This window comes from Nyctereutes procyonoides, unplaced genomic scaffold, assembly GCF_905146905.1.
Source record: "Nyctereutes procyonoides isolate TBG_1078 unplaced genomic scaffold, NYPRO_anot_genome, whole genome shotgun sequence".
NCBI lineage: Eukaryota > Metazoa > Chordata > Mammalia > Carnivora > Canidae > Nyctereutes > Nyctereutes procyonoides.
This window is the reverse complement of record NW_026575046.1, coordinates 65,102,031-65,127,776: the sequence shown is the minus strand read 5'-3', so window position 1 is coordinate 65,127,776 and position 25,746 is coordinate 65,102,031. Positions and strand designations below refer to the sequence as shown.

The following is a 25,746-nucleotide window of genomic DNA, read 5'->3' as shown; positions in this document are numbered from 1 at the left end:
GGATCCTGGGGATCAGGCTAAGATTGCTTTTTGCGCTTAGCAAAGTATCAACGTTGAGGCAGTTGAGTCCCTAGAGGAATGTCACTCTGCCTGTTTCACGGACTGGTCAATGCGCTGTAGGCAGTAAGAAATTTTAATAATTTCTCTTTTGCCTTTGCTTCCCACATCAGCTAGTACGTTCATGAAACAATGCTCATCAGTCATTCAAACCACAATGAGAAATTACTACATACCTATTAGAATGACTGTAATAAATAAGACAAGTTTTGATAAGGATGTGGAGAAACTGGAACTCTCATACATTGCTGTGAAAATGAAACATTATACACCCACTTTGGAAAATAGGTTGGTGCTTTCGTTAAAAAAAAAAAAAAAAGGTTAAACTCAATTTTTCTATACAGCCCAGCCATTCTACTCTTAGGCATTTTCTTAAGAAGAAAGAAAAGATAGGTACACAGAAAGACCTATACGTAAATGTTCATGGCAGTGTTATTTACAATGGCTGAACACTGGAAACAATTCAAATGTTCAACTGGTAAATGGATAAACAAAATGTAGTATATCTGTATAATGAAATTTTATTTACTATATTCACCAATAAGAAACAGTAAGCTACGAATACAAGTAATAACATGGATAATCTCAAAATAAGTAAAAGAAGCAAGACACACACACACACACACAAAGAAACAAGACACAAAAGATTACATTATTTTATGAATGCATTTATATGAATGACAAATCTGTAGAGACAGAAAAGAGATGTCTGGTTGTGTGGTGTGAGGGCGGAGATGGGGGCTGAGTGCAAGCTAGCACAAGGGACCTTTGCGGGATGATGAAAATATTCTACAACTGGATTGCAGTGATGACTGTGTAACTGTAAATTTACTAAAAATCATTGTTCACTTAAAATGGGTGAATTTTATGGTCTGAATTACACCTCAATAAAGCTGTTAACAAAATAAAAAGCAATGTGAGTAGAAAGAAGGGTAAGGAAAATTTAGCTTCCTCTGGAGTCATCCGTTAACACCAGATATCAAGTGCTGACAGGCCACGGTGAGGGGACTACAGGGTATAATGACAGGGTAACACACTGTAACACATGATTCCCTGGTCTTGTCTCTTCATTGGTCATAGAAAATCTATCTGCTAGGAATCAATCTGATTGATTGCCTGAATTCCCTCTATGCCCCACTGAAAAGATAAAATAAGTCTCCTTTCTTCTCCTTCTATGCTACGCCACCGTGCACCAATCTTATCACTTATCATCCGCTCCATCTTCTGCTTAGGTTTTAAAAACATTTAATTAGAGTTTTAAAAAACATGTAATTATTTTAATGTATGAATATTATGAACTGATATATGAACAGTACGAAGCAAGTTCTTCCTCTATCTCTGTCTTTCAGTCTCCCTCCATGTGGTCACTGTCACCAATTTCTTGGGTACCCTTTCAGAGGTGTAACTGTGCTGATCTTGCTCTAATAAAGCATCTTCCCATTGCAAACCCCAGACTTCAACTGTTGCCTGGCAGTGGGGGGAAATTACACCATTTCTTTTACTTCTATTTCTACAAGTACCTAGTCACCCTAGAACATCACTTTCTTCATATATTCATTCCTCCTTCTCACAAAATATTAGTGATTTTTCACTGACAATGGGATAAACCCAACTTCTTGCCTAGTATTCAAGGTCCTCCACAAAACGTTTCCATAGATTACCTTTCTAGACATCTCCCTATAGGCTAGAGTCTAGCAACACTGGTTTTCTTGTTTCCCACCAAACCCTTGTGCTTATTCAAATCCTGGAGAATAAGGAGTGGCAATGAGTAGGCTCGTTAGTAGGAAGATTATGGACTATGAAATGAGATAGTCCTGGCTTTGAATCATAGTGCCACTGCTTAAGACACCATGATCTCAAGCAAATAACTAAGGCTCAGAAAAGTATTTTTCATCTGAAAAATAAGGATTCTATCCACCAAGCAGGATGTGATAATTAGGGAGAAGATAGGTAAAATGCCTAGTACTTGGCAAGTATGTAGTTTGAGTCCTTAGTAAACTGGCAGGCCTATTACTACAGAACCAATGGCAATGACTTCTTTCAATTAAGCTTGAAATACATTCTCTTTGGTTTGTGTAGGACCCTGAGGGATGGAAAACAGGGGCAAGTATACTTATCATATACCTTTGAAGTATATGAAACTAATAGCAGGGAGAACCAGAAATATAATGGGGGGGAATCCATAAATTCTTTTATTTTTTATTATTTTTTTAAAAAGATTTTATTTATTCATGAGAGACACAGAGAGAGGCACAGGCATAGGCAGAGGGAAAAGCAGGCTCTATGCAGGCAGCCTGATGTGGGACTCGATCCCGGGACTCCAGGCTCACGCCCTGTGCCGAAGGCAGGTGCTAAACCGCTGAGCCATCCAGGCATCCCCATAAATTCTTTTAAAAGTAATTCACAGCTTAGTACTTCTTTGTGGTAACTACAATTTTTTTTTCTTAAAGATTTTATTCATGAGAGACAGAGAGAGAAGGAGAGGTAGAGACATAGGCAGAGGGAGAAGCAGGGTCCTCACAAAGAGCTGGATGCGGGACTTGATCCCAGATTCTGGGATCATGCCCTGAGCTGAAGGCAGATGCTCAACTGCTGAGCCACCCAGGCATCCTGGAAGTACAAGTTTCAAGGCTAATCAGTACAACAAAGCTAATCAATAAAGTAAAAGTTCTAGTCTTTTTAGTTTAGTGGCCACACCTCAGGTGTTCTACTACATAGCAGTGACTCTGATGGGCACCTGATAATTGGAATCAAGAGTTTTTTAAGTGCTATGCAGCAATGTTTCTAGAATCTGATATTCCATGATGACTACAATGTGGCTCACCTCTCAAATATCTGTGAAAATTCGTGAAGAAGAGAGCCCACATGAATATTATCCACAGATAACAGGCAAAGTTAATAATCTAATAGTTTTATTACAACTGTTGGGTATGTACCAATCAGGCTCAATAGCTGGTAGCAGTATTAAAAAGCATGATTCACACAGAAGGTTGTTGAGGATAGGGCTCTAAGAGGAAACACGAAGCAAAAGCAAAAAGCTTTATAACTTTTGTTTGTCAAAATCCTACTCTGCTCTTTTTTGAGGGGTACAAAAAAGGTGATTTTTATTAAAGCCTGGGGACAGGACCCCTGGGCAGAAAGAGCTGCTGCCCTGGGGTTGTGAGGAATGACTGATGGTACACTCCAGAGTTGGGGGAGGTAAGGAAAAAGGGAAGTGTCCAAAAGGACTTTCACACATGCTAACGAAGACTCTCCTAATACTGGAGGCCTTGCTATTGTCAAGCTAAGATCGCTTTTCCCTCTATCCGCCTTTACCTTTTGTAACTGCCCTATACATTCCCAAACTAACCAGTACTGACCCTTAGGTAGGGACATCTCTATGCCCCTCTTCAGCAGGAAGAAATTATAGAAGATGAGACCTTCTGCCTCCAACAACCTTAAAGATTTAGGAGTCAAAATTGTTCAGGGGGAAATGACGGGAGAGCAGAAGGCAAGCTGAGGACAAAGCACAAGCTGACACCCTGCAGAATCTTACTCAGCTTTTAAGGCCAGGTTCAAACGCTATCTCTGCCAAGAAATCTTAGTCTCTTCAGTTGATTCTAATCTTTCTCACTGATGCTCCCAAGAGTCCTCAGAGCTTTATTATGGTGCTTAATACATTCACTGATGCATTTGACAAACATTTGCCTATGGACACTCACTGTACTGTGGACATGCAAAAATGAGTAAGACCCTGCTCTCAAGAGGTTCAAAGTCGAGTGAGTTGCCTTGTACTATAATTATTTATTATCTGTCTCCCTGCACTAGGAATGTTAAGTTCTATGAGGCAGACTTGGTTTTGCTCATTACTGTATTCCCAGTATTTATAAGAATGCTTAGCACACAGCGGATGCTCAGTCATTACTGAATATGAAATTATACAGTTCTTTGTGTGTACATATCTGTATTTTTTTCTTACTAAATATCACAGACTATGTATTTCTTGGGATAGGTGATGGTTTTTGTTTATCTTTTATCTTTCTCACAGCATCTGGCTTAGTGTCATACACATAGCAATGTCTGACATTGAAGTGACTATAATTTTCAATTCAGACTTCAGTAGATTTGCTAAATTATTAAAGTTTGCAGCTTCTGTGCTCTTAAGCATAGAGAACCATCCCTGTGAATTACATTTATAAAGTCTCAGAAAACTCTGTCTTTCTTTTAATGAGGAGAAGAAGACAATCTGGAGGAAAGAAAATAGGCAAATTTTAGAGCTCAGTCAGATTTGGCCTAGAAGAATTATTCACAGGAAAAAGGATATTGAGTGGACTAGGGAAAATCTGGTAGATGATAGAGACTAATTTTTAAAATAAAGCCCAAACAACCTTGTTCCCCATTAAAAAAAAAAAAAAGGAAGAAAGGAAACTGTCTACTTTTTGTTAAATAAGAAACACAGCAGTTACTTATAGCATGAATAGAGCAATTTTTCCAGGTTCCCCAATCCTTCCAACTATTACTCTGGGATGAAACATCTAGAGACCCTGATGGAGTGCAGCCTGTCTAGAGCAGTGGGTCACAAGCTGAAGTGCACAGGAGAATCACCTCAGCAGCCTTTTAAGAAATACTGATGCCTGGACTCACCTACTAAGCTCCTGATGTAGTTGAAGGTGGCCCAGAAATCACATTTCTGAAAAATTCCCCAAATGATACTGGGCAACCAGGCTTGAGATGCACGGCTCTGGAGGAAGGGGATGGTTAAGGAGGGCTTCGGTATCGAAAGGACAAGATCTGGGATGTCCAAGTGGCTCAGCTGTTGAGCGTCTGCTTTCAGCTCAGGGCCTGATACCAGGGTTTGGGATCAAGTCCTCCATTGGGCTCCCTGCAGTGAGCCTGCTTCTGTGTCTCTCATGAGTAAATAAATAATATCTTTTTTTTTTTTTTTTAAAAAAAAGACAAGACAAGATCTGGAATAAAAAGCCTTGGCTATCAGTCCAGACTCTGGGTGGGTCATTCATTTCTCTTTCTGTCTCTATATTCTTAATGGAAAAAAAAAAAAAGATCTAACAGGGCTGCTGGAAAGACAGAAAGAGAAGAATGTGAAAGGCTGTGAAACATTGCACAGTCATTAAGCAATACGCAAATATTTACTTAATACTACCACTAGGACTGCCAGTCTTCTAAGTCTGTACAGAAGCCCACACAGAAAATGATTAGTATGAGCCAAATGAAAAGTTACATTTTCATGTTCACAAATGCAGAGGGGAATAAAAGAAAGAATTAGGGAGCAGATGGTGATTCCTCTTTAATGAGCCATGGTCCTAGAGAGATGGACTGATAACCTTAGGAGCAAAGGCCCTTTATTAACTTTCATTTTAGTTAATTGCTATGTTCACAAACTTAATCAACATGAGAGGACAATCAATATCAATCTCCTTGCTAAAGCAGCCTGGAAATTCTGGGCCTGAAGTAATTTAGCACCCCAGATTTTTAACCTTTGACAAAAATCTATCTTTTTATACTTCAGAGCCCTTCTGCGAGGTCTCCAGGTCCTACATCAACTCCTCCCAAAGCCACTCTAATCCTTCAAGGGAGATGTTGCCAACACCCAATTTATTGCTTTGAAATATAAATTCATAGTAAAACATGAATTAGCCTATTACGATAGATAATTATTTTAAGGTCAAATAAATGTCTGGACCAAACTTAGCTAAAAATTAGTCTGGTAGAAAGAAGTGTTTCCTAATGCAAACAACACTGTGCTTCCAGCATAGGGGCTAAAAATCTACCTAAACATTTGCCATTAATTTTCTGAAATTACAATTTCCAACAGATATAAGCTGGGTACTAAGCAGTGTGAAAGTTGTCTCTGGGAGAGAAGACTGCTCTCTTGTCACTTTCTGTGAATGATGAGTTTTCTCCCATCACCGAGGGAACGCCTGCTGTGGGGACAGAAATATTTTTAGAGCCAGGTCAGTTTCTTTGGTAGTGGCCCAGTGGGAATAGTCCAGTGGATTGGGGCTGAGAATGAAAAGATCTGACACTGTGGAATGTGTGTGTATGTGTGTGATCATTAAGAGGTATGCCTCTTCGCTGATTTCTGCTTCAGTATGTCCATCCCACACCCTGCCAAAACCCCAGATGCTGACTCAGTTCAAAACATCTGCCCCTTCCTGCACCAGGTACAGCTGGTGTGCAAAGGTATCGGAGAGCAGTGTTGACTAGTGCTGCTACAAACTCATGGTCTCCAATCACAATGCTGTGCACAAAATGCTCAGTCATCTCCTCCTGAATTCTCTAATAATCTTAGTCTTTTGGCTTCTATGCTTGCTCCTTTCCAAACTATTTTTCATAAAGCAGGCAGAGCCATTTATTTAAACATACGTATAACCATGTCATTTCATTGCTCACAGCCCTTTAATAACTTCCCATTGTGCTGTGAATATAACCCAAACTCATCTCATGCATGCGCTGGCCCCCATCTCACCCTCAGACCTCCTCTCAGGCCATTCTCCTTCTTGCTAGTATGCTCCAACCACAACAGCCCCCTTTCAGTTCATCACATATGCTAGACCTTTGTGTTTTCTGTTGGTTATGGACTCAATGTATCACCCCAACCCCCAAACTTATACATTAAAGCCCTAACCCCCAGTGGGGCCATATTAGAAGGGGGACCTCTAAGCAAATAAACAAGGTTAAATGAGGTCATAGGGATGAGGCTCTGAACTGACAGGATTAGTGTCCTTTTTTTAAAAAATTTATTTATTTATGATAGTTAGAAAGAGAGAGAGAGAGGCAGAGACACAGGCAGAGGGAGAAGCAGGCTCCATGCAAGGAGCCCGATGAGGGATTCGATCCCGGGTCTCCAGGATCACGCCCTGGGCCAAAGGCAGGCGCCAAACCGCTGCGCCACCCAGGGATCCCAGGATTAGTGTCCTTATAAGAAGACAGAAACATCAGAGAGCTAGTGTGCATGTATGCTTTTGGGATCTTGCTCTCCCTCTTTCTCTCTGTCTCCTACCCTGTAAACAACTAAGGAAAGGCCATATGAGGATATAGTATGAAGACAGCTGTCCAAAGGCCAAAAAGAGAGCCCTTCTTGGAAATTTAATTTGCTTGTGCCTTGGTTGTGGATGTCTAACATCCAGAACTGTGAGAAAATAAATTTCTTTTGTTAAAGCCACCCAGTCTGTGGTGTTTTGTTGTAGCAGCCCAAGCAGACTAATATACTGCCTCAGAGTTTTGAACGTATTCTATTTCCTTCTTTCTGGAGCCCCTCTTCCCTCTTCCTCATTTCCTTCTTTTTTTCTCTTTCTCTACTTCCTTACTTCCCATTCTAATATGTCCTCCACTCTAATAAAACAGCTCCCAAAGGTCATCAATTATTACCATTTTACCAAAAAGCTAATAGCTGTTTATCATCTTACTTTACTGGACCCTCTCTGTCCCCTGTTACCATTATTTCGTTGGCTTCAATTGTACTAGTTTTTATAACCGTTTCCTTCCTGTGCTGTTTAAATGTTAATGTTCCACTTGATTTTGTCTTTGGTCAAAGAAGTTACAGTTCTTTTCTGTATAATACTCTCTTCTTAGGCAATCTCATAGGTTCCTATGGCTTTAACTTGAATAGTGTGTTGATGATTCCCAAACCTATCTGAGTCATCTGAAGTAGATCTGAATATCCAAGTACTTGCTAATCGTCTCTAACTGGATACTCCACAGGTATCTTAAATGGAGATATCTATAGTTAAACTCTTTATCTTCCTCAGTAAATCAGTCTCTTTTAATTTCTCTCCAGATAGACTTTCTGGAATTTTTTTTTAATTTTTAAAGATTTTATTTATTTATTCATGAGACACACACACACACACACACACACACACACACACAGAGGCAGAGACACAGGCAGAGGGAGAAGCAGACTCCATGCAGGGAGCCCGATGTGGTACTGGATCCCGGGACTCCAGGATCACGCCCTGGGCCGAAGGCAGGTGCTACACCACTGAGCCACCCAGGCGTCCCAGGAATTTTTTTTTTTTTTTTTAAATAAGTTCTAGGCCCAATGTGGGGCTTCAACTCACAACCCTGAATCCAAGAGTTGCATTCTCAACTGACAGAGCCAGACAGACACCCCATTTAATTTCTCAATCTTAGTTCCTGGTGCCACCTTTTGTCTGAAAAAGAAACTCAAGGCTTTTTCTGGACTCTCCCTTCTTCCTCGTCCACTGCTCTTTTTTTTTTTTTTTTTTTCAGGTATCAGGGATGATTAGCTATCATCTTTGCTTCATGACACTCTCATTATGTTAGTACCTTTACAATACAGCCATATCTTCCCGTGGTTCCTTTTCTTCCTATAAATGAAGATACCCACCTTTCCCTCTTTGAAGTGTTTCTTGAGCTGCTTCTGCATGGCAGTCAACTTCTTAGACTGCACTCCACTGTAGGCCAGCAGCATGCCACCGAACTGCCGCTCAGTAATTTTCCCATCCACAGGGTCATGGCGTTCGAACTGGGGGGGAAACAGAGTGTTCTTGAGGTCAAATGCAAAGTATTTTGACATGAAATGAGGAATGATCAACTGTGTTGGATGACAGAAAATAGCTGATGGCCACCAAGGCTGTATTTTTGAACTATAATTCTCACCAAGATTTGAAAAAATCAATCAGGAACAGAAGATCTGGGGTGTCATCCCAGCTTTGTCACTATTTATGACTTCAAGAAAGTCACCTGGCTACTCTGGGCCTCAATATCCTCCTGCATAAAACAGAGCTGCTGTAACACTTCATACCTTACAGCGCAGGAGCATCCTTGTGGGGATAAAAACAATGTTAAAACTCCATTCCAATTCATGAGTAATATTATTGGTAATAAGTGCTCTCTGAATCATCTATGTACCTGCTACTCAGAGGTAATTCAAAAGCTAATTATCACACTCTGCCAGTACTTATTATAATCAACAAAGGAATGACAAAGGAGGGTGATTCTCCCCTAGGACTCAAACTAGGGAAAACCATCTACCTGTCACAGACTTAGAGGACTGGCAGCTAGTTAAGAGCAGATGGGACCAGATTGAAGGAATGTAGCAAACATTGACACTCAAATCCCCCTGCCCTCTGGGAAATAAGTGCACTCTCCCAGGAAATGGTAGAGGACACTGCCAAAAGCTTACTGAGTTCTCGAACAGGAAGACCAGGAAGACGAGCACTGAATGCTAGAGGTGAGGGAAGGCTATGCAGAAGTTCCTCATTATGGTAAGGAGGTGCTCTCAGACAGTGGGGAATATGCCAAAAACTAGAAGTTAATGACAGATGTTTGTGGAAGTCACAGACACAAAACTCCTAAACAACTTTCACAAAACCTGCAATTATGTGCTGGTAGAAATGAATGGGAATGGGAACATGATAAATCGAAACTTAGAAGGAATGGCCAAAAGTGGTCTTCCAACTGCCCAAAACGTCCCCATAAAACCTCAGTTTGCCTGATTTATTCAAAAAAGAAAATCCTAACACACAATTAAAACTGAAAAATTGTAAAAAAAAAAAAAGACAAGTTATATACAACAAAAAATATAGACACTGAAGATGAATTCAGTTTAGAATTTTATGTTATGACCCTAAATCTCAAGAAATGTAAGATTTGGCAGGGGTAGGGGGAGGAAGAGTCAGAGAGAGAGGGAGAGAATCTTAAGCGGGTTCTATGCCTAGTGTGGAGCCCAACGGGACTTGATCTCACAACCCTGAGATCATGACCTGAGCCAAAATCAAGAGTCAGACACTTAACCAACTGATACAGCCAGGTGCCCCAAGAAATGGAAGATTTTTAAGAAAAATAATTACCTCCTCAATTGAGTCAAAAAGTAGAAAATCTGAGTAGGCTAATTGCCATTAAAACAACTCTGAAAAAAGCTAATTATTATAAATTTGATCAACTGTACATTTGTAAAGTCTTATCAGTTCCTCAGTCTGTACTTAATATTGTTATATACTCATACTTTTAAGGATTTCAAAGAAAAGTAACACATTTTTAGGTTTTCCCCAAAATGGTCATCAAATGCTAGGACATCAATAGAGCTTGAAAAGTGCCTTAATTAGATATGTTTATTTACCACAAAACTACTGAAAAATCATTAAATATACTTAAATATGCAGATGGAAAAGTTAAGTATAAAGGATCTCTAGCTAATTTCAATAATATTAGAAAATGAAGATTTTCATTTAAAAATGGAGACAGAAAAAAAAAAATGGAGACAGGAAGGAGCGCCCAGGTGGCTCAGTCAGCTGACTCTTGGTTTCAGCTCGTGTCATGATCTCAGAGTTGTGAGACTGAGCCCCATGTGGGCTCCATGGTGGGTATAGAGCCTGCCTGGAATTCTTTTTCTCTCCCTCTCCCTCTGCCCCTCCTTATCACCTAAAAAAATTGGAGACAGGAAAGTTATTATAGTGCCAGCTGCAGTGTTAATGATACTTACATATGTATAAATAACAAAATGGCTAAAGATGGGGCCAGAAACCAATTAGAAAACAAAACAATTTGAAGATGGTAAAATATCCCCATAGTTTTATTGGAAAATAACAATTACCAGGAAATTTTAAGATTTTTACATGGTAGGGCATAATCCTGTTCTCATATGAGGGGTGTAGAAAGACATAAGACATTGCTAAGTAAGGTCATGTCGACAAACATTTCCTGAATGTCTACTAGTTCTCTAGCACTGTTAGTCATTGTGGAGTAAAGAAGGAGATGATATTGTCCTCCAGAACTTCACTACCTCCTAGTAGGGAGATAAGACTTACATATAGGACAAAATAAGGAAGTATGTAGCTAAGAGTGAAATACTCTTTCAATTCTTATCTCCTCAGTTAGTATGGTTAACTTGACTTATACATACACCTTCTCTAGTGGGAACAGGACACAAGAGCTACATTTTAACATCAGGAACCATTTACTGAGTATGTACTATGGGCCAGGAACTTCCCCCATATATCCCTTCATTTATTTTTTTTTAATTTTTATTTATTTATGATAGTCACACAGAATGAGAGAGAGAGAGAGAGGCAGAGACATAGGCAGAGGGAGAAGCAGGCTCCATGCACTGGGAGCCCGACGTGGGATTCGATCCCGGGTCTCCAGGATCGCGCCCTGGGCCAAAGGCAGGCGCCAAACCGCTGCGCCACCCAGGGATCCCATATCCCTTCATTTAATCACTTAACAACACTATGGAGTAGATGTTATCAGCTCCGTTTTACAAATGAGAAAACCAAGGTAACCATGTGGCAGAGTTAGGATTCAAACTCAGCTCTGTCTGCATCCACAGACTGTATCTCAATATCAGACTATTTCATCCTTCTAACCAATGGTACATATTCATCCTATGGGACAGCACTGCGTTGTTTTGGACAAACTAACAGGACTATTGGGCTTAGTCATATTTAAATTTTTAAAAAGATTTTATTTATTTGACAGAGAGAGAGAGAACGCAAGCAGGTGGAACAGCAGGCAGAGGGAGAGAGAGAAGCAGGTTCCCTGCTGAGCAGGGAGTCCAACGTGGGGCTCCATCCTAGGACCCCAGGATTATGACCTGAGCCAAAGGCAGCTGTTTAACCAACTGAGCCACCCACGTGCCCCGGGCTTAATCATATTTAAAACTATTGGAAACCGCCCTTGACGCAAAACTTCAAAACTATTTCCAAAGAAATCAACATTGTCAATATTAAGGCCTCTTTTTTTAAATTCAACTACTCAATATTTCATTTTTGCTACCCTATCACTTCTAAAGAGCTGATTAGTTTTTTTGATTAATGTTTGACAATATCAAAAGTTTTCAGGATTCTAATTAAGTTTGAATTATAGTTCAATGTCCCTTCCTGAAACGAAACGGATGACTGATAACATTTTTGCAAATGGGAATACTTTCTGTAATGTTTACATCAGATCTTCAGGGAAAGGTGGTCCCTGGGCAGAAGCTGGAGATGCACAGATCACCTAGAGGCTTTAAGAGGCAAGGGAAACAAAGTGGTGGTCCCTGCTCCCTCAGGCAGGCCTTCACAATTTTGGGTGCTCATTTTCTCTTTCTCTGGGAGATTTCACAACCATGGAGAAATTTCATATATCTGAATTAGATGAATTTGAAGCTTTATCCTACATGAGAGATTCAAGGGTGAAATGTTTCTTGTTTATAGTGTTGGCGGCAGCAGCAGCTTGCTCCAGGCTTGGGAAAGGCCCGTCTTAATCTGCTCTCCACAGGAGCAGAAAGCCTCACCTCTGTGATTTTTTCAAAGACAATTTCCAGTAGAAATTTCCAAGTGACAATTCTAATGCTCAAATTAATATTTTTATTAATGTTCTTTTGAGAACTCAGACATGACTTTGGACAACGGGTTCTATTATTGTTATTATTTTTATGGGGTTGGAACCTCAAAGGGCCTAAAAACTCTAAAACTCAGCTCCATGAAGTATGAAAACTCAGCTCCATGAAATATGAAAGCTCCATGAAGCTTCAAAGCTACTACCTCCTCTGTAATTTGATTTCAGAGAGCACTTCTCCTTTTAGGTTTTAAGGCTCCTCTGAGTCAAGGCTGCCTTGTATCTGGGATCTTAACACAACTGGAGGAGGTGGGAGAGAGTGGCTTCTCTTTACATACAAAACGGCAAATGGAAACTGGCTTGAACTAACGTGCTATTCACAACTTTTATTAGCTGAAGACCTCCTAGGCTGAGGCTAGGGAGCTTCAAGGGCAATTTCTCAAGGATATTCACTGGGGCTACATTTTCACGGGCTACAGCTAGACATCACACAGCTCTTGGGATGAAGTGTGTAACATAAGCCTATAAAATCCTGTCGGTGCAAGTCCTGGAGCAGGGGGTGCACGTAATCCCCCAGGTCATGAGACTGTCTTTTGGGAAAGACATAGGTTATTACAAAATTATAATGTAGAGATCTTCCAATTGTGTATTTGGAAGCAATTCAAATGACTAGCTTCCATTTCACTTCAATCCTCTTATGTTCCACTTCAATGACAAGAAATTCCAATCTATTTGCTCTTGTGGCACAGAATTGTGTGCATTCCAGGACACCATCGACCATTTGCATTGCTTTTCTTGTCTAGGAAGAGAGCTGAACAGCCTAGTATTTTCTCTTCTGTAGCCACTGCCACTTTCTCAAATGGATACAAGCTGTTGGCTCCCTGTTGTTCCCCAGGGGGTTGCAAAGAAGGGCCAGGGAAGTGGAGCCAAAAGACTGTCCATGAGATTTTTCCTGGCTTCCTTTCCATATTATGTCTCTTGCTCCCACCCCTGCCCCTTGTTGAGAGAAGGAATAGCCTTTTGGAAGGACAGATGGTCTGTATATCTAGATGAAATGATTTAAGGAATATGGGAAGCAGAAAGAGAAAAAAAATATGTATTATGAACAAAAGCCAAAAACAAGATTTAAAAAGTCACAAAAGGGAAAGGAAATCAGTATCTGCAAATGAATCTTGATTTATTACAGACTTTCGATGTTAGTCTATCTCAACAAATGTAAACTTCAACCTTATTCTCTTTCATACAGTAATCTTTCAGGAGATTTTATTTATCCTCTAGAGTAAATCCTGCCCCTATACAAGTATTTCAGAGTGATAATTTTCATGATAGGCTTTTCCTAGTTTCTGAACTGCACAATGCAACTAATACAGAGTAATCTTAAGCCACTGAGCTGAACACATCTGTTTTTCAACATGAAAGTATTTGTCTTTTGATTTTTTTTTTTTAAGTAATCTCTATGCCCAACATGGGGCTTGAACTTATGACCTTGAGATCAAGAGTCACATGCTCTGACTGGAGCCAGCCAGGGGCCCCAAGTATTTATTTGTCTTTTGAGATCTTCATCATGCCGCTGCTACTCCTACCAGGAGTCTCAGAACAACGGTCTGTTATGCCTACCAAAAGGAAAAACAGTGACAGGCCAGGTTCTCTCTACTGCAAACACACTCAGTGAGCATTACACACACATGTCATAGTTTGAATGGGAAATCTGTTTCTGTAGTTGGTAGGGAACTTCAGAGAGCCCCAGGTCAAATTGCCCAGAGCCTGAGTTTCCTTGATCATTAAATATAAACTGCATCTTCACTGTCAACACTAATATTGTTGTCTTTTGGCTAACTGGCAAGCTGAGGAAGAAGCCCACAATTTGGAATGGAGGCAACATGGTTCAGTGTGCTCAGTGAGGGCCAAAATAATCCTCAGAATCTAGGACCATGAGATTATAGATTACTAAACTGCTGAACTTTTCTACTTCAAAACCAAGGGTTCTTTCCATTTTAAAACTATTCTTAAGTCCAAGGTGGTGACCAAATGAAGAGACTACACGGCATGAGTATCAGTCATACAGTTAGACCAGAAGAAGGCTAATTTCTCAGTCTGATAGTCAAAACCAGGAAGATAACCAGACTGATACATAAGCTTATTACAGGATAGTAAAAATCAGAGTGTACTTGACCGAGGGTGTCAGGGGAAAACATTTTAGATCTGGAACTAGGAGTTTCAAGGTAGGGTAAGTTTTGGTTTCATTCTGTGAAAGGTAACATATTAAAGTGACTACGAACAAGGACTTTAGAATCAGCAAGGTTGAGTTCAAATTCTGGCTTGACCCTATACTTGCTGCTGTGACTTTAGCTAAGTGGCTTACTCCCTCTAAGGCTTCAAAATCTTCCCACCAAAAAAACAAAAACAACAACAACAAAAAAAATGGAGAGAATATTCACAACCTCAAAGTGTTGGAAGGTTTAAATGAGGTAATATATACAACAAAATTAGCAGAGTTTGCTGCATAGTTAGCATTCATTAAATGTAGCAATTAATATTTTTATCACCATGATATCCCTGTCCAGGAAGCTAAAAGCCTCAATTGGTTATTCTGTTCTCGGTAGGTGTTAACTAAGTTCAATTACTATTTCTCACTGCTCTTCTCATAATTGTGTTTGGTCAGTCTCTGATCACGGAAAATTACTTTCACATTTGGAAAGCTGAAAAAGTAAATGCAACAAATTTTATTCTTTAAAACACATTAGAATGATTTCAAGATTAGACTACCGACAGTTGGCTGAAGCAGAACACTATGTAAATCCTATATCCTGGCCATCTATTGTCAGGAAACATGCGTAAAGGATGTGCCTGATAAATATGTACTGAAGGAGTACAGACAAAACACCAGAAAATTAATTCACAGCACTGTCCTATTGAGAGGATTTCCATTTCTCCTCTCCACTGCCGCCATGACAGTGTTTTCTGTAAGAACACTCTCGAGAATGTCATTCATTACCGCTAATCAGTAATCTATTTGAATGATTATTACCACCTGGCAGGTGCTGTCTTGGGAACTTACCTTATGTAATCCTCACAACACTATATAACAGGTACTGTTATTATTCTATTTTTATAGGCAAGAAAACAGAATTTAAATAACTTGCCTGCACAGTGAATCTGGGGGGAAATTTCCCTCTGGTCTCAATCAGCACAGTTGATTTGCTCTTATCTTAAAAGCACCATGAATCATCTTTCCCTTTTTTATCCTGGTTACTGGAAACTTAGAATAAAATTTGTGGCCTACCTCTAATAAGAACAGGAGACTTTATAATTTATATTGGTCATAATAATCTTACTCTTGGCTTTCTCTTACCTTCTTCCTTTAACTTTCATTTCTCAGCAAGTTTTAATTAACTTTTGTCTCACTGAATGTATTTTTTTTTAATTTTTTAAATTAATTAATTAATTTATGATAGTCACAGAGAGGGAAAGAGAGAGGCAGAGGGAGAAGCAGGCTCCATGCACCGGGAGCCCGATGTGGGATTCGATCCCAGGTCTCCAGGATCGCGCCCTGGGCCAAAGGCAGGCACCAAACCGCCGCGCCACCCAGGGATCCCTCACTGAATGCATTTTTTAAGGCCTTTTAAAGTTCCTTCTTGGGGTGCCTGGCTGGCTCAGGTGGTAGAGCATGTAACTCTCCATCTCAGGGTTTTGAGTCTGAGTCTCGCGTTGAATGTAGAGATTATTTAAAAAATAAAATTGTAAAAAAAAGAAATCCTTTCTTGAATAGGGCAAGATATAAATATCTTGATATTTATATATAATCTTGATCCAACAGTGTTGGATTAGATTGTTTCACTCTGGGGTCACAATAAATACCACCATTGAGATAAACTTTTTCTGCACTTATTTTTTCATTGTTTTTGGATTGATCTCTAAAAATAGAATCATTGGGGATCCCTGGGTGGCTCAGCGGTTTGGCGCCTGCCTTCGGCCCAGGGCATGATCCTGGGGTCCTGGGATCGAGTCCCACATTGGGCTCCCTGCATGGAGCCTGTTTCTCCTTTGTCTGTATCTCTGCCTCTCTGTGTCTCTCATGAATAAATAAATAAAATCTTTAAAAAAACAATAAAAATAAAAAAGAATCATGAAGACTCTATAAGCTCTTTGAAATTATGAAATATTTGATATATACAAAATAATTTACATAAACAGACAAGTTATGAAGCATAATAATAATAAAAACACCATGAACCTTCCAGTTAACTTGAGAGAGGAAGAATTAGCACAATGGTGGAAGCTCATCTCCGGCTCTCCTGTAAGAGGTAACTACCCTCTGGATTTTTCTATTGCCTTGTTCTTTTTTTAGTTTATAACATGTTTGTGTCCCTAACCAATTTGTTATTTCTGTTTGCTTTTGCACTTCATAAAATGGTATCATACTGATTATATTCTTTCATAATTAGTTTTTTTCAGTGTTATATGTATTTTTTTCAGTGTTATATTTCTAAGATTTATTGATGTTGACACATTTATGTGTACTTCTTTTGGTTTTACTGTTATAGATTTCTGCTGTTTGAAAGTACCACTATCAGTTTTCCTATAAATGGATATCTGAGTTATTGTCAGCTTTTTTTGCTATTACGAATAATGCTATCATGAACATTCTTCTATTAGTGTCTGTGAAACAGGAATAAGAATTCCTAGTCCTGCGTATGTATTTAGAAATGGAACTGCTGGCTTATGAATATTCAATTATTATAATATTTATTTTATTATTTTATATTTTACATATTATATTTTATATATTATTTTGATCATATATTTTTGTATCTATGTATTACATATTACAAAATATATTTTATATATTATTATTTATTATAAAATATCAGAAGAATCTCCAGTGCTTTTATTAGCTATGTATAAGAGTTCCCCTAGCTTCTCATCTTCAGCACTTGGTATTGTCAGACTTTTTATTTTTTGCCAATTTAGTTTGCCTAAAAGGGGTAGGTATAAACTCTTTAATGTTCTTGGTTCATATTACCAAATTAATTTCCAGGAAGCTATATCAATTTATAGTCCCAGTAGTACATGAGAATACATATTTCTTAGTACGTTTGACAATATCAGGTATGATAATAAAAAAAATTGTTGCTGGGGGGAAAATGGTAACTTATTTTTTTTCTTAAAGATTTTATTTATTTATTTGAGGGAGTGAGAGAGAGCACAAGTAGGGGAAAGGGCAGAGGGAGAGAATATCCAAGCAGACTCCCACTGAGCAAGGAGCCCCACTCTGGGCTTGATCTCACGAGACATGAGGTTAGGGCCCAAGCCAAACTCAAGAGTTGGATGCTCAATCAACTGAGCCACCCAGATACTTCAAATGGTAACTTACCATTACTAGTGAGGCTGACCAATTTTCTAATGTGTACTGGTCATTTCTATATCTTCCTTTTAATTTTTTATGTTCTTTGCCTATTTTTTTTTAGTAGAAATGCTCATATTTGTCTCATTAATTTATAAGATTAAAAATATTTGCTTTTAAAATATAGTTTTAAGTTTGCTTTATGAACAGAAGTTTTATTATTTTTTTAATGCATACAAGCTTTAAATCTTCATTACAGTGAAATGCATGGACCTTTTTCTTTATGAATTGTTTCACTGGCTTTTATCCAGCAATTCTTCCCTTGTGAGATAAGAGGCTAAGCATCAATTTATGGTTTCTTCTTTAAAATAAAAAAAAAAAAAACGGGAACTTGGGTGGCACAGTAAGTTGAGTGTCTGACTCTTGGTTTTGGTTCACGTCGTGATGTAGGATGATGAGATCAGGGTCATGAGATTAAGACCCACATTGGGCTCTGCTCAGCATGGAGCCTGCTTGAGATTGTCCCCCTCTCTCCCTCTGCCCTCCAACTCACACTCTTGCTTTCTCTCTCTTTCAAATGAATAAATCTTACGGAAAAAAAGAAAGAAAACAAAATATTAAAATAGATTTCTCAATACCACACAAAATGATTAAATCCTCAGAACAAAAAAGGAGATTATCAGCTAAGTTTGTTTTAAAAAGTCCTCCAGTTTGCTGACTTTGTAACTAGCCTGAATGTTTGGGAATTTAGACTAACATGGGGTCATTTAAACTGAATAATCTCAAGTTAATTCAGTCCAGTTAACTTCCTTTTTTGTTTTGTTTTGTTTAAAGGTATATGAGCAAATATTTTATTTTAAAGATTTTATTTATTTATTTGAGAGGGGAGAAAGAGAGAGGAAGCATGAGTTGGAGGAGGAGCAGAGAAAAAGGGAGAAGAAGACTCCCTACTAAGCAGGGGCCCCAAGATCATGACCTGATCTGAAGGTAGATACTTAACTGACTGAGCTACCCAGGCACTCTGGTATATAACCCAATATGAGCAAAGGAGAAAGCAAGGGAAAAAAAAAACATAGTTCAGCTCCAAAGAAAAGAAAGTATAAAAGGGCTAGTACACTTGTTTGAAAAAATTCCTTAGGTTGTTAAAGAATAATCCATACTCTATCACTCATAATAGCAAACATTTATATAGTACTTGTTATGTGCCAGGTCCTGTTCTAAGTGTTTCCCATATATTAACTCACATGGCATTTTGAATTACACAAAATTCATGTGGTTATTTTTCCCTAAGACTTTGATTAATATGAACAAGTCAGACTCTGGCAAAATTAAGTGCTATTTAATATTCCAATCAATCTACGACGTTAATGTTTCCACATAGAATTGTTTCATAGGATTAGTCGGAAGTTATTTTTCCCTTTAAGATAACTCTTTCAGCAAGCAGATCTTATCATATCCAATTTCTGCTTTCAATAACCATTTTATTCTAATTCACAGCAAGAGAAAAAAAATCTGTCTTGTGTTAATATATTCCTTTGAGAGTTGAGGCTCAGCATTATTCAGAGTTCAAGGACATTCTTCTTTTCATATGAGATCACAAGAGTTTTGGAGACAGACTCTGACTGTTGGAAAAAAATATAAAAGCTCCAATTTTAGGAGATAAGAACCAAGGACTAATTGTAATAGGAAAGCAAAGTGCTGTTTCCTTTCACTGTATGTCAGTGTTTTCCTGTTTGTTTTCCTCTGACTTCATCATTTCTGTAGATAGCTGTCTGGGATCTACTGTCAAGGTGAAAAATACAACATTTTCCCATACTGTTTTTGTCCTGGCATTGCTGACAGCATGTCAGCATTCATAAAAGAGTTGAAGATTTAGCTTGTTCATTACTTGACACTTAATGACCACTCTACAAGGCGTGATGTGCTGACTTTACCTAAAGGTGTGGCAAACTGTGGAAGGCAGCAGCCAGTGTGAAAAGCTGTTAAAAAAATAATGATGACAGGTGAGATATACAATTTACTTTGGCCTTGGTGTATTCACAGTGGATCATTTCCTCATCATAGTGAGTGACTGAATAAAGAAAAATAAGTCTCAGGGAAATACTAGCAAACCAAATCTAGCAACATATAAAAAGGATTATACAATATAACTAAGTGGAATTTATCCCACAAATGAAAAGGTAGTTTAACACCTGAAAATCAATTAATGTAATATATCATATCAATAGAATAAAGATTAAAAAGTTACATGATCCAAAAAGAAAAAAAAAAAGGAAAAGTGAAAAAATTAAAAACCAAATCAAATACCTTTTAATACCAATCTTGGGGACAGAGGCACCAATTTCTTCATGTTACCATTTTTACACAAGAATATGGGTAATTTTCTCCCATTATTATAATGGGAGAAAACTCTCTAAGTCAGTAGGCAGTAATCACTGGCAAATGGTCAGAATATCGAAATTTGCATAACAGAGGAAAGGAGGATATTAATTTTTAGTGGGCCCCAGCATGATGTAAATTAGCCATCAACTCACTAAAATATGCAACATGTCCTCCAAGCTGTGATGATCATGTGCCTAATGCTTTTTCATAGTGATAAAATATAAACACAAAAGCCTTTCCATAACAAGGGGAATCCGATCAATTTCACACCTTTTGTATCCCAAAGGAAACTTTCATCAGCTGTGAAAGGACTTGGAATCCCACATGGCTCCAGAGAAAGGCTTGTTTTATGCTCAGCATTTGGGTTTTTCTTTTAAAAAATTTAAAAAAATTATTCATTTGAGAGAGACACAGAGAACATAAGCAGGGGGAGAGCCCAAGGGAGAGGGAGAAGCTGACTCCCCACCAAGCCCGGACTGGAAATCAATCCCAGGACCCTGAAATCATGACCTGAGCCAAAATCAGACGCCCAACTATCTGAGCCACCCAGGTGCCTGTGGGTTTTTCTTTATGTTATTTTCCCTGCCTGGGATGTTGTTCTCCTTCTTATCTGGCAACACAAACCCTATCTTCCAATGAACTTAATGTCTCTTTATGGTTCTACTGATTATTCCAAAACACACTCAACTTTCCTGAGTCTTCTGTGCTCCTACAGTAAGTAAGGTCTAGATCTCATAGGAAAGTATGCTTTATCTTATATTATCCTTTGTTTTTTAAAGTGCCTATATCTGTCTCATAACATTACACACTTTTTGAAGGAAATATGCTTTGGTTTTTTTTTTTTTTTTAGATTTTATTTATTTATTCATGAAAGACACAAAGAGAGAGGCAGAGACATAGGCAGAAGGAGAAGCAGGCTCCATGCAGGGAAGTCTGATGCGGGACTTGATCCCCAGACTCCGGGATCACACCCTGAGTCAAAGACAGATGTTCAACTGCTGAGCCACCCAGGTGTCCCAGAATATATGCCTTGTATATTTTACTGTGTCATAAACAGAGCTGTGCCACACAGCATGTGCTCAATGAATAATTTTGGTTGACTGATTAAATCTCTCCATCATTTATAAGATCACCTACCAATTCTGTATTTATCATCTAGTAGGAGAAGACACGCTTTCCAGCCTACACTCTTGAATACCTAAGGAGAGACTGTGCCACTTCTTTAGAATTTGTAATTAATCCCAGGTAAAAAAAAAAATCCTAAAGTTCCCCTTAAGAGTTTCAAGGGTATGATTAAATGTGGGTTCTGCTATGAAGCTCCATTTGCTTCTTATCTGAATTGTTATATACAGTTGACCCTTGAACAATATGGGTTTGAACTGCAAAGGTCCACTTATACCCATAATTTTTCAATAAATACAGTATAAGATTGTAAATGTAGTTTCTCTTCCTTATGATTTTCTTCTTCTTGTTCTAAGTAGGATCCATGCCCAACAGTGGCTTGAACCCATGACCCTGAGATGAAGAGTTGCATGCTCTACTGATTCAGCCAGCCCAGTGCCCCTCTTCCTTATGATTTTATTTACTTATTTTTCTTATGATTTTAATAACAATTTATTTTTGTTAGCTTACTTTGTTGTAAGAGTGGAGTACATAATACATATAACATACAAAATACGTATTAATCGATTGTTTTTGTTATTGGTAAGGCTTCTGGTCAATAGTAGGCTGTTAGTAGTTAAGTTTTGGGGGAGTCAAAAATTATATGCAGATTGTTGACTGCATGGGGTGAGGGGTCACTACCCATAACCCCAAGGTTCAAGGGTCAACTGTATAAAATTTCTCAGTAAAACTTAGCTTGCATCTAACAAACTTAAAGAAACAATAAGAATAGGTAAATCAAGCAAAGGATGCAGACAAGACAGGTGATGCCAGACTCCACAGGCCAAAACAATTTGTACTCAGAGTCTGAAACTATGCTGAAATGATAGATTAGGTGAGAATGACAGGTACATTAATTTGTTCCAGAAAAACTCATCAGTAAAGTTTCTGTCACTTGACATTAGAAAATTACCATATCATCAGTTTTCATAAGATGCAAGCCAGGATAATGTTGAAAAATCATTATAGCCATATGTTAGTCCACTAGGAAAATGAGAATATTTTATCAAAACACAGAGACCACCCATCTGAATTAGAAGACTAGATCATAGTATCTACAGTTGGCTGAAGATATTTGTAGGAATCTTTTCATTTAGTCTTTATTCACTAAACTTCTAGTTTGATAGCCTCTGAGAAATACTTTATGCAGCACTGTATACTCCCTTTTCCTTTTTTTTTTCCTTAAGACTTATTTATTTATTTGAGAGAGAGAATGTGTGCATGGAAGGGGGAAGGGGCAGAGGGAGGAGGAGAGAGAGAATCCCAAGCAGGTCCCACACAGAGCACAGGGTCCCACACAGGGCTTGATCTCATGAACCCGAGATCACGACTAGAGCCAAAACCAAGAGTTCAATACTCAACCAACTGCACCATCCAGAGGTCCCACCCCCAGTTCTGGAAGGATTAGGATAGCCATCCTGCATCCACATCAGAGTTCTTAATTATAATGGGGAATATAAATGAAGCTGTATATTTCAGTGGCAGAATTTAGGCTATGTAGATTGACTTGAGTTTAGTATTTCTTGATCACTTATCCACCATGACCTCCTGAGCAATTAATTTAACCTTTCCCTTGTTTGTAAGATGGGTGTAATACATACTTTTCTCTTGGGATTATTGTGAGAGTTAAGTTAGATAATACTTGAGAAATAATCACCCCAATTTATCTTTTCTAAGATGTATTTACTTATTTACATTTTTTGCATTTTAATATCTCTAAACTCAGTATGTTTTTACAATTGATGTTGGCTAGGCAGCAGCTGTAATGTTGTTGTCACTGGCTGTATGAGTACATCAGCGTGTGTTGAACGGGCATCCATGGCTCAGAAGAAAATCCCAGGTAAAAGTGGAGTATTCCTTTAAGAAATGCTACATTACTAATGCTCTTGATGGCTCAAAGGACAGTACTGTGTGGAAAAACACAGGTTTTGAGTCAAAGAGAAATTTATAAGAGTTGGACTTTGAATCTGATGAAGTTTTAGACCAATCTATTTTGTGTATAATTCCCTTTTATGTGTGTATAAGAATGACACATAATATATCTAAACTTACAAGCACATTTTAATAGGTATTAGCCAAATATTTTTGGTGTAAAGAAAGCATTTTTGTCATGGTTTACTTGACAGCATTTTTTTTTTCCTTTCTTAGTGGCACATAAAATAATGATCCATCTTCCTACTTTTTTCTTTTTTCCACTGTTTATGTTTTAGATTCCATGAAATATGGCAGTACAATGCCTACCTAGCACATACTAGAATAGATTAAATGTCAGCTATTGGTAATAGTATTATTAATAACAATAAATGTTAGCTCCAAATAATAGTTTGGGGGTCACACTTGCTTCTGTTAGCTTCAGCTCTGTTTATTTATTTATTTATTTTTGCTTCATCTGTGTTTAAAGAGAAACTTTCTGTTCTTTATAAAGACAATACATAAAAAAATTGAGAAAGGAAAGAAAAACTCAGTAATTCTCTTAACTCTCCTTTTTCCTCTTCACACACACTTTTTGCATGTTTATGAGGAGGAACAGAGGCAGGAGTGGAACTATGCTTAGGGCATGAAAAGTTAAATCATAAACTTTCTTTTCCCATAAAAACTGGGCTTATGCAAAAAATTTATGGAAATAGGAGCTGTAAGAATAAGCTCTGTAGTTACTACATACAGGACACAAACAACTGGACTGAGGGATAATAATATACAAAATGTTTCCTATTCATTCTCTTATTTGAGTCTCATAATTACCCCAAGATAGGTGTAATAGCTAAAGTCTCCATTTATGTAAGAGGAACCTGAGATTTGAAAAGTAATGGGACAAAATCAGTACTACAACACAGTCCGGTAGATTTTAAAATTACTCTACGTGGAAGGGCACATGGTGGCTCAGTTGGCTAAGCATTCAACTCTTGATTTCAGCTCAGATCATGATCTCAAGGTCACAGAAATTGAGCCCCACATTAAGCTGCATCCTGGGCATGGCGCCTGCTTGGGATTTTCCCTCTCCCTCTGCCACATCCCCCTCTCTAAAAATAAAAAAATTAAATTAAAAAATAATAATAAAATAAAGTAAGTCTCAATGGATGTATATTACTGGCATGATTATAGCCATGATAAAACTGCATTATACTGTTTATACAAAAAAATGATTTAACAAGCCCATGACTACAGGCTGGTTTTAAGATCACAGAAGTATGCATATTCCTAATAAATATGAAAAAAAAGCCCAGGTAATTATGTTACACTGTCAGTTTATACTCAGGAGGACAGAGAATCAAATAGTCATTAGTTGATGTTTTCTATAAGAACAATGTCCATAGACATAAGACATGAAAAAATCATTGTGGCTGGGTTAGTAAAAAGGCTGGATTCAAGGAATCCATCATCAGGACCCTATGTTCTATAAAAGCCAAATAGTTTAACCGAGAGAAACACAGGTCTATTACACTAAAACAAAAAAATTGTTAAGGTTATATCTATGTTTACCCATATGAACTGAGCTGAATATTAAGTTGCATATTCTCAATTTTCTACTTTATTCAGAAAATACCTAAAAAAAATCATAGTTGAGGGATGCCTGGGTGGCTCAGCAGTTGAGCATCTGTCTTCAGCTAAGGTTGTGATCCTGGGTCTGGGGATCGAGTCTTGCATCGGGCTCCCTGTGAGGAGCCTGCTTCTCCCTCTGTCTGTGTCTTTGCCTCTTTCTCTGTCTCTCATGAATAAATAAATAATAAGATCTTAAAAACAAAAAAACAACAACAACAAAAAAGAAAACTACTATAGTTCAAGGGCATTACATGTAAAATTAGAAATACATTCTATTCTTTGGTCTCCAGACCTCAAATCTCAGTTTATCTCACTTGAAATGACTGATTCCTTTTTGGCTGGCTTAATCTTATCACTCATTTTATTTCTGACCATTCAGAAAGTCACTGTGTAGGCAATGAACTCCTTAGGTTCTACGGAATGGTTAATATTTTTCAATACACTAAAAATAATGTTGGAAACTGCCAATTTTTTAGAACAGAAAATGGAGAGCCAAAGAGTAGAACACAGTATACAAGAATTAGAATTCAAGTTAAATTGAGTGGCAAGCTAAGAAGACCAATAGAAGGAAGATGGGGAGACTGAGGCTCATGAATAGGTAGCTCATTGAAGCTTTAATACAGAAAGTCGGAAGAAATGATGGGTCTAATCACAGGCAGATGAAAGGTAAAGTATCTACAAGGCAAGAACGCATCAGTATCACACTCCTTATTAAAAAAGAAAAAGAAAAAAGAAACATGTTTTCCCCCAAAGAATAGGAAAATAAAAGTCATTAAGGTCTTTTATGGTGACAATGGTGAGAAAGAGAAACAGAACTTGCTTGGTATTTTTTTTTTTTAAGGATTTACTTTAGAGAGAGACAGAGAGAAAGAGAGAGTCGTGCACCAGAGAGAGCATGAGCACACCAGTGGGGGGAAGGGCAGAGGGAGGAATCTCAAGCAGACCCTGAGCATGGGGCCCAAGGCCCAACTCTGGACTCG

The 25,746-nt window shown here is 38.2% G+C and overlaps 1 protein-coding gene across 2 annotated transcripts in view; it reads right to left on the bottom strand.

The window, feature by feature from the left end:
* Positions 1–25,746, bottom strand: part of MICU1 (mitochondrial calcium uptake 1) — a 247,358-nt gene that overhangs the window by 32,913 nt on the left and 188,699 nt on the right. For both annotated transcript variants that reach the window (XM_055325234.1, XM_055325233.1), the window contains one exon: positions 8,408–8,545. In XM_055325234.1, coding sequence (XP_055181209.1) covers positions 8,408–8,545 — 138 coding nt within the window. The remainder of the gene's footprint in view (positions 1–8,407; positions 8,546–25,746) is intronic.